A 9,713-nucleotide genomic window follows, 5' to 3' on the forward strand; every position below is an offset into this window, starting at 1 on the left:
AAGCACTTAAAACGCGATTTGGTAAGAAAAACTCCCTGCCAACATGTTCTTCAAGTGCACCTCCAAGATGGATGATAAAACTCCCTTATCTCCTACAAACAAGTGAAATACATCTAATTAATCCATTAAATCACACCAAAATGTAAGAAACACAAAAAAAAAACAAATACACTATTATTATTGGGTTGCCTCCCAACAAGCGCTTTTGTTTATAGTCGTTGGCTCGGCTCTCCTATAATTTCTTCAACTCTCCATTGCATTTTCTAAGGAGTAAATTACTCCTTTAGGAACCTGTTCTCCGGCCAAATACAACTTCAATCTTTGGCCATTTACTTTGAATGGGGCACCATTTTCACCCTTTATTTCCACTGCTCCATATGGGAACATGCTAACCACTTCAAATGGCCCGGACCATCGAGATTTAAGCTTCCCAGGGAATAATTTTAGCCTTGAGTTAAATAGTAACACCTTTTGCCCTTCTTCAAAGTGTTTAGGAAGAATGTGCTTATCATGCCAAAATTTCACCCTTTCTTTATAAATCTTGGCATTCTCATATGAGATTAGCCGCGATTCCTCCAATTCACTTAACTCAAGCATTCTCTTCTCACCTGCAGATTTAAAATCAAAATTAATAGCCTTAACAGCCCAATAAGCTTTATGTTCTATTTCTACAGGTAAATGACATGCTTTCCCATAAACCAGCTTATATGGAGACATTCCCAATGGAGTTTTAAATGCCGTTCTATATGCCCATAAAGCGTCTTCAAGCTTATTTGACCAATCTTTCCTCGAGCGGTTAACCGTTTTCTCTAAAATGAGCTTAATTTCCCGGTTGGCCAACTCCGTTTGGCCATTGGCTTGAGGATGATAAGGGAGTGACTTTTTATGCCTGCATCCATATTTAAGCAACAAAGTGTCAATGATTTTATTGCAAAAATGCTTACCTTCATCGCTTATTATTGCCTTTGGGACTCCGAATCTGCAAAATATGTTCCGCTTAAGGAACTTAAATACAACTTTAGCATCATTAGTTTGTGAAGGAATGGCCTCCACCCATTTGGAAACATAATCGACTGCTAAGAGAATGTACTTATTATTATATGAACTCGGAAATGGTCCCATAAAATCAATACCCCATACATCAAATAACTCAACTTCCAAGAACGTAGTCAGGGGCATTTCATTTTTTCGAGATATATTTCCAGTTCTTTGGCATGCATCACAATTTTTAACATATTCCCTAGCATCTCGGTACATAGTTGGCCAATAAAATCCTGATTGCCATACCTTTGCCACCGTTTTTGAAGTACTGAAATGACCACCTGTTTCAAGGTTATGACAATGATATAAAACATTATGTACCTCATCTTCAGGAATACATCTACGTATCATACCATCAGCACAATGTCTGTATAGCAATGGTTCCTCCCAAAAGTAACTTTTGACGTCATGTAAGAATTTCTTCTTTTGATGATAATTAAACCCCTTTTGAATCTCTCCACTGACCAAGTAGTTAGCAAAATCTGCATACCATGGAGAATTTCTAAGTGCTAGGACAAACTCATCCGGAAAATTCTCTTGAATTGGAACCTGATCTTTGATTGGGATATATTCCAAACGTGATAAATGATCTGCAACTAGATTCTCCGATCCCTTTTTGTCTTTTATCTCCACATCAAATTCCTGCAATAAAAGAATCCACCGAATTAGTCTAGGTTTTGCATCCTTCTTATGCAGCAAATATTTAAGAGCTGAATGGTCCGTATATATAATGACTTTAGATCCTACTAAATAGGATCTAAATTTGTCCAAAGAAAATATCACTGCCAATAGCTCTTTTTCTGTCGTTGCATAATTGAGTTGTGCCTCATTTAGCAACTTGCTAGCATAGTAAATGACGTGCAATCGTCCTTCTTTCTTTTGTCCCAAAACTGCTCCAACTGCATAATCACTTGCATCACACATCAATTCAAATGGTATTGACCAATCGGGTGAAGTTATAATTGGGGCCGAAATCAATTCCTTCTTCAACCTTTCAAATGCAACCAAACAATTGTCATTAAATTGAAAAGGAGTATCTTTACATAATAAATCACATAATGGCTTTACTATTTTAGAAAAATCTTTAATAAAACGTCTATAAAAGCCAGCATGTCCTAAAAAACTCCTTATCCCCTTGACATTGCTTGGGGGTGGCAATTTTTCGATGACTTCTATTTTGGCTTGATCCACCTCAATTCCCTTGGAGGAAATCTTATGTCCTAAGACAATTCATTCTTTTACCATAAAATGACATTTCTCCCAATTCAGTACAAGATTTGTTTCCTCGCATCTCTGCAAAATCAATTCCAAATTATGAAGACACTGATCAAAAGATGAACCATACACAGAAAAATCATCCATAAATATCTCCATAATTTTCTCAATATAATCAGAAAAAATAGCCATCATGCATCGTTGAAAAGTTGCAGGAGCATTGCATAAACCAAATGGCATTCTTCTAAAGGCAAAAGTGCCATAAGGACATGTAAATGTGGTCTTTTCTTGATCCTCTGGAGCTATAGCTATTTGATTATATCCTGAAAAACCATCAAGAAAACAGTAAAATTCATATCCAGCTATTCGCTGCAATAATTGATCAAGAAATGGTAGGGGAAAATGATCTTTTCTTGTTACCGTATTTAACTTACGATAATCAATACACACTCTCCACCCTACCACAAGTCTAGATGGAATCAATTCATCATTTTTACCCACGATTGTAGTTATTCCACCTTTCTTTGGTACCACATGAATTGGACTAATCCAAACACTATCGGAGATAGGAAAGACTATACCTGCATCAAGCCACTTAAGAATTTCATTTCTTACCACCTCTTTCATGTTTGGATTGAGTCTTCTTTGTGTTTCCACCACTGGTTTGCAATTGTCCTCCAATAAAATGCGATGCATGCATATAGAAGGACTTATACCTTTAATATCTGAAATTGTCCATCCAATTGCCTTCTTACGCCTTCTTAGAACTCTTAACAACTTTGCACACTGTTCATCATCAAGGTCAGCACTAACAATTACAGGTAAAGTTTTATTTTCTCCAAGAAATTCATACCTTAGATGAGTCGGAAGTGGCTTGAGCTCTAACCTTGGAGGTTCAATTTCTGAAGGTTGTGAAAACCCTTTTCCTTGGCCAAGACTTTCATACAAATTACCCCTTTTATAAGGTGCTTGAAAATCCAAGTACTTGGCCAATTCTTCAATTTCTTCACAAACATCTTCTTGCTTACCTAAACTCATTAAACAATACTCAAGAGGATCTAAGTCAAAGTTGACTTGACTCATCTCTTGGGTTAGTTTATCAATTGTGCCAATAGAATAAGCATGATCGGTAAAAGAAGGGTATTTTTCCATTTCATTCAAATTAAATTCTACCTCTTCTTCACCTACTTGAAACTTAAGCTTGCCATTTTTGACATCAATAATAGTACCTGCAGTAGCTAGAAATGGTCTACCTAGAATAATTGGCATAGATATATCTTCTTCCATATCTAATACCACAAAATCCACTGGAATGATAAATTTTTGAACTTTTATCAATACATTCTCCAACACTCCCAATGGATATCTAATAGACCAATCCGCTAGTTGCAAAGTAATATTTGTGCGTTTAAGCTCATGCAAACCCAATTGTCTAGCCACCGTTAAAGGTATTAATGATACACTAGCACCAAGATCACACAATGCTTTAGAAAAATCAACGTTACCTATGGTGCAAGGTATAGAAAAACTCCCTGGATCCTTCAACTTCGGTGGTAGCTTATTTTGAATAATTGCACTACATTCCTCTGTTAATGCTATTGTTTCGCAGTCTTCCAACTTTCTTTTTCTAGTCATGATTTCCTTGAGAAATTTCGCATAAGACGGAATCTGCAAAATAGCATCGGCAAAAGGAATGTTAATGTGCAATTGTTTGAAAAGTTTAACAAATTTTTCAAAATCTTTATCAAACTTATTTTGCTTTAATCTTTGTGGAAATGGAACCGCAGGGGGTATTGGAATGGTAGCGGAAGATGATGGTTGATTTTCTCTTGATTCCTCCCGACTATTTTCTTCCACTATCGCCTCTTGGTTCCTCTGCTTTCCTTCTTGTTTTTCATTCTCATTTTTTTCAACTTCCATCACTGGAGGATCTTCTAATTGCTTACCACTACGAAGAGTAATGGCTTTCACATGCTCCTTAGGATTGACCTCTGTTTTGCTAGGTAATTCGCCTTGATTTCGATTATTCAACGAACTAGCAATTTGACCAATTTGGACCTCTACATTCCTGTACATTGTAGTGAGTTGGTCCAACCTTCCTTCTACTCGCTCAAATCTGTCTGAAGTAACTTTTGTGAGCTTTTCCACTACCATCTCCCAACCAGGTTTAGTTTCAGCTTGTTGTTGCCTTGATTGAAATCCCGGTGGATTGGTTGGCCTTGGTTGATTTCCTTGATCCTTCCATCCGAAGTTTGGATGATTTCTCCATCCCGGATTGTAAGTATTCGAGTAGGGGTTATTTTGAGCATTACGATTGTAATTATTGACGAATTGTACCTGTTCAGAATCGACACACTCATTAGTATCATGTTCACCTCCACATACAGAACAGCATGCTACATGTGCATTAGATGAACTTGGACCTTGTCTACTTAGCAATTTCATCACATTATTCATTTGAGCACTCAGCATATTGAGAGTGTCCATTTCTATCATACCTGCGTGACGTCTTGTATTATCTCTCTCATTGGCCCATTGGTAGTTATTTGCTGCCATTTCTTCTATCAAATTATGAGCTTCTTGGGGTGTTTTACCCATTAAAGCTCTACCTGCAGCTGCATCGATCATAGTTTTAGTAGAAAAAACTAAACCATTATAGAAGGTTTGTATGATTAACCACTCCGGCAGTCCATGATGTGGACATTTCCGAAGCAGATCTCTAAACCTTTCCCATGCCTCATATAATGATTCACCTTCCAATTGGCTAAAACTAGTGATATCCATCCTAAGCTTAGCAGTCTTACCTGGTGGAAAATACTTATTTAAGAATGCTCTTGATAATTCATCCCATCCAGTGAAAGTATTGGGAGCATGAGAGTGTAGCCAAAGTTTGGCCTTATCTCTCAATGAAAATGGGAACAATCTTAGCCTTATAGCATCATCACTAACTCCGTTCATTTTAATTGTATCACAAATTTCCAAGAATGTAGCTAAGTGTGTATTAGGATCTTCTACTGCATTACCTCCAAATTGAGATTGTTGAACCATTTGGATAAGTGATGGTTTAATCTCAAAGTTGTTAGCATTTACCGCAGGCCTTGCTATGCTCGTTTGTGAACCTTGTGTTCCCGGTATAGTAAAATCTCGCAGAACTCGCCTATTTAGGTCATTTTCCGCCATTTCTTCTTCAAATGGTAATTCTATCAAGATATCTTCTATTGGCTGCCAAACCTCTTGTTCCTCTTGATGCAGTGTATTCCTCCTTTGTCTCCGCAATGTTCTTTCAATTTCAGGATCAAAATGTGCAACTTCTCTATTTGATCGGTGCATGCACTACAAATAAAAATAAGAGAAATTTTTGCAGTTTTAATTCAACAACTTGGATAAAAACAATGAAAATGTCTAAATTAATAGAGATGACTAGGCCCTAATATTGCCGCTCCCCGGCAACGGCGCCAAAAACTTGACGGGTTCTTTTTGTATCAATGCAAGTTTAATTCCGATTTTACACCCGTTGGACTGCAAGTATACAGGTCACAATTTTAGTACAAGATGCGTATCGGGTCGATCCCACGAGGAGCAATTTAAACAATTACTAAGCCCCTGTTCTCTCTATTATTTAGACTTACAATTAATTTTGAGCAGAGAAAATCTAATGCTGTAATCTACAAATCTGATATACAAATCTAGTTTAACAAATGCTGAATGCAAATAGAGAAATTTCACTTAATGAAGATTCTAGGGATGTAGATTCCACTTATGGCATAAACTACACAAATAAATGGATTTACTTCTTGCTATTATTCTTGCTTAACCAGAGATTTATTTCCAAGATTACCAAGTCTCATTTCCATGATGAAATGGCTTAGAGCAATATAGATTTCCCTATTTCCATGGTGAAATACTACTACAACTCTGTTTTAATTCATGAAATACTAAGTAATCCACTTAAGTGTATTTCTATTTTCATGAACATACAACTCAAGCTCTACTCATGTGTTTCCATTGTTATTACCAATTCTCATTGAACAATAACAACTGTAAACAAGTTATTGGTGATCAATCAATAACAAGAAATCACAGCTACACAAGTAGACAAGTTAACTCAAGATATAACAAGTGTAAATCACATTCAATTAGTATTATTTAGCCATAAGTTTCATCTACTCCCTAGATGAAGGAGTTTAGCTACTCATGAATGATTTAACAATCAAATTCACAAGTTTATTAATGCAAAACATCATAAAGTACAAGTATAAGAAAGATAAAAGAAAGCTTAGCCAATTGAAGGTGAAGCTCTCCAATTCCTGCTATGTTCTTGCACAATATGATTACAAGTGAAAACTCTCCAAAAAATGCTTCTCCAAGTACTCCTATCTAGAGAGAAAAAAATGTTACAAAATGAAAAACTAGCTACGTATGGTAATCCCTGCTTCTCCCTTGTGTTTCTGCATAAAAGGTGGTAGAAATTCCATTCCTCTCACTTCATAATTTCCTCCACTTAGATTTTGTAAAAAGAAGTCAAAGATATGATGTTCCTTTTGTCCACACTCATTTGGTCTTCTCTTTTATTGCAGAAGCATGTGCCACCGATTTCTGTCCCTCAAAATAGCTGTAAAAGTTGTGAGAAAGGTAAAGAAAAACGGCTGTGCCACTTGCTGAGGAGAGAGACAGATCCGAGCCTCGGATCCGAGGAGTGATAATGGATCCGAGCTCGGATTATAGGATCCGAGGCCTTCCCATGATGGATCCGAGGTCGGATCGTCCTGACCTCGGATACACTCCGCCAGAAGTACAGACGAGGGGTCGGATCCCTCTTGTACACACGGATCCGAGCTCGGATCTGTGTTGAGCATTTTTCCAGTTTTTCACTTCTTCCCTTTTTCTACATTTTTGCTCCCACTTTCTTGTGTACTTTGTCCTCTGGATGACCCTGACATTTCTTTCAACTTGTGCATGAATTTCATACATCAATTACCTTCAAAATTTCACAAAATTACGCATTAATCCACTCATTTATCAATTTCTTAACTCTTAAACAATATTTAAGCAATTATCACCAAAAGAGTTCAAATATGGCTTTAATCTTCTCAAAACATACCAAAAATTCATGCCAAATTCGTACAAAATGTACGTTAAATATTCACTTATCATTAGCCTTCCTCCATCTCAAATTAACCATGCAGCCATGGAACCTTCTTGAACAAGCTTCAAATACAAACATCTCCATCTTGCCTATTCCACTCTTCATTTCAGCACTCCACCATCTATAATACCGACTTAGCTCCACTCAACACATTTCACTATATACATTCCACTTCACGCACTCCATTTTACCAACCCCAAATCACCACAGCATTTCATTTCCATTCCCTTTGTCTGCCAAGAGCTGTCCGAGAGAGTGAAATGGGAGAGAGAGCCGAGCTATCTACTTTCTTTTCCTTCCTGCCCGTAAGTTAAAAAAAAAAAGAGACTTGCTGTTCATTCTCCACTCCATCCGTGAGCTGGTGAAGAGGACCGAGAGCTAAATTTCCTCCATTCTAGTCACAAGCTTGAGCAAGGGAGAGGGAGAGTTGGCGGACTGCATTTCTGGACAGTCCGAGAGCAGAAAAATATTTCAGCTGCTAGTCGCGTGTGTTGAGCTTCAAGCTGAGGTAAATTCTGCACCTAAACTAGTTGATTATAGGTAGATGATGTTGGTTATGAGCATGCATGTAGGGGTTGTGCGGTTGGATGAAGAATTAAGACTTAGGAAAAATCTGATTTTGAAGAAATTGGATTGCCGAGAGTTTGAGCTGGAATTGCAGCTTTAATTGGTCAATTTGTGGAAATCAGAGTTTAATTGTGTATTTAGCTAACTAAAAACTGGATGGTTATGCTTTGCATGAGGTTAATCAGCCGTGAGAAAATCAGAAAATTGAAGGGATACAAAATCTGCTTGCATGCAAGCCAACCGAGAAGAATTGAATGAATTTCTGGTTGGATGGTAGTTTTTGATGTTGTCTGAGCTTGGTTTTGGATCAAAACTGATAGATAGCTGATTATTTTGATCATGCATGTAGCTGAAATGAGTCGTGGATAATAAAAAAAAAGAAAAGAAAACTGAAAATGTGGCCGAGAGAGGGGAGTTGAGCATTTGATCAGTTTTCCTTTGAATCTCAGCTGAGATTTTCATACTGGATGTTTAAGATTAGCTTGTAGCTTGCTAATCACCTTTTGTATTTTGAGTTAAAGTAAAAATTGAAGAAAATTATGGACAAAGCACTATAAGTTAAATTGTTATATTGCTGGAAATTGTATAAGGATGCTAGCCGAATTAGTTGAGACTTTTGGTGAGATTATTTTCTGGAATTGTGTGTTATTTGTTTTGGTTTTGGTTGGACAGATTATGAGCTATGTGTTTAGTGTTTCAAGCAAGTGAAAGATGGAGATTTGATGGACGTCTTGAATTGTCATTGCTGGAATTTTACTTGGTTATCGAAACAAGGGAAAAATCTGAATTTTTAGAGTTATTTGTGAGTTAAGTTGGCCGTGACTTTCCTTTTTGTTTTGGTTTGAAATTTTGATTGAATTGTAGTAGGAAGTGATTGTTTGTTGTCAAGAGCTAATGATTGATGAAGCTCTTGGCCATTTGAGTAATTTTTACAAGAGTTAAATTTTTGGTGGAATTGTTTAAGTGGTTTGGCCGAAATGTACTTGGAAGGTCCATGAATTGTGATTTGGAATTGTTTTGATATCTTGGACTTTGTTGGTTTAATTTTGATTAGAATTGAATCTGTTGAGACCTAGGGCTAATGATTGACGAAACCCTAGTGAAATTGATGTTGGAATTGTGATTTTTGCCATATTGGCAAATTGGAATATAAGGTGCAAATGAATAGGAATCGTGAAGTCCGTTTTGGTCCTTTGAACTCGAGTCACTTTTAAACCAAGCTTTGTTGAAATATTTTGTCCTAGTATCAAGCTATAGAAATTGAGTATAGTACGATAATGCTAAAATTCAGGTGTCGAGACTTTTTAAAACCTTGCTAACTAGTTAATTATTTCCTTTGCTTAAACTAGCTTTATTACTTTTAGGAATTAATTGCACTAACTTTCAAACTCTAAATTTTTCATAAAATTGTCCCTGACTAGTTGTTTTAGAGGAAAACTGTCAAAAACACGAGATTTCAATAACTTTAAATGAAAAGGTTTAGAAAACTTGTTCGGCAAGAAAACTTATTTGAAGTAGATTAGTTCTAGTTGCACCTCTACAAAGAAATTTATCTTTAAAGAAACCATACGAAATATTTTATCACTTTTCCTAGTTTTAATTTTAAGAGAATTGTTGATTTATTTTGAGGAAATAAACTAGTTATATATAAGATAATCTTTTATATATAAATCAAGAACTTGCATCGTAAAACTTATAGTTTTAAAACTTGGTCTTTTAGGGTTTAGCGAGGACGTGGACTTCG

At 36.4% G+C, this 9,713-nt stretch overlaps 1 protein-coding gene and 1 non-coding gene across 2 annotated transcripts; one reads left to right on the forward strand and one right to left on the reverse strand.

Moving 5' to 3' along the window:
* Positions 1 to 243: 243 nt before the first annotated feature.
* On the reverse strand, positions 244 to 5,586 carry LOC140009840 (uncharacterized). The gene is made up of 5 exons (XM_072056175.1): positions 5,347 to 5,586; positions 4,039 to 4,593; positions 2,838 to 3,924; positions 2,487 to 2,579; positions 244 to 1,322 (listed from the first exon to the last, which is right to left on the reverse strand). The coding sequence occupies exons 1-5, from the start codon at positions 5,584 to 5,586 to the stop codon at positions 244 to 246; spliced, it is 3,054 nt and encodes a 1,017-aa protein (XP_071912276.1).
* Positions 4,943 to 5,049, forward strand: LOC140010077 (small nucleolar RNA R71). The gene has a single exon (XR_011817344.1). It is a non-coding gene; the product is annotated as a small nucleolar RNA R71 (small nucleolar RNA).
* Positions 5,587 to 9,713: the final 4,127 nt, after the last annotated feature.

This window comes from Coffea arabica, chromosome 6e, assembly GCF_036785885.1.
Source record: "Coffea arabica cultivar ET-39 chromosome 6e, Coffea Arabica ET-39 HiFi, whole genome shotgun sequence".
Taxonomy (NCBI): Eukaryota; Viridiplantae; Streptophyta; class Magnoliopsida; order Gentianales; family Rubiaceae; genus Coffea; species Coffea arabica.

Coding starts and splice junctions, on each gene's coding strand:
- LOC140009840 (XM_072056175.1), bottom strand. CDS start 5,586: ATGCACCGATCAAATAGAGAAGTTGCACATTTTGATCCTGAAATTGAA. Junction 2,580..2,837: donor TCTTAAGTGGCTTGATGCAG/GTATAGTCTTTC, acceptor ATGGTTTTTCAG/GATATAATCAAATAGCTATA. Junction 1,323..2,486: donor CTTTAGAAGAATGCCATTTG/GTTTATGCAATG, acceptor ACCTTGAAACAG/GTGGTCATTTCAGTACTTCA.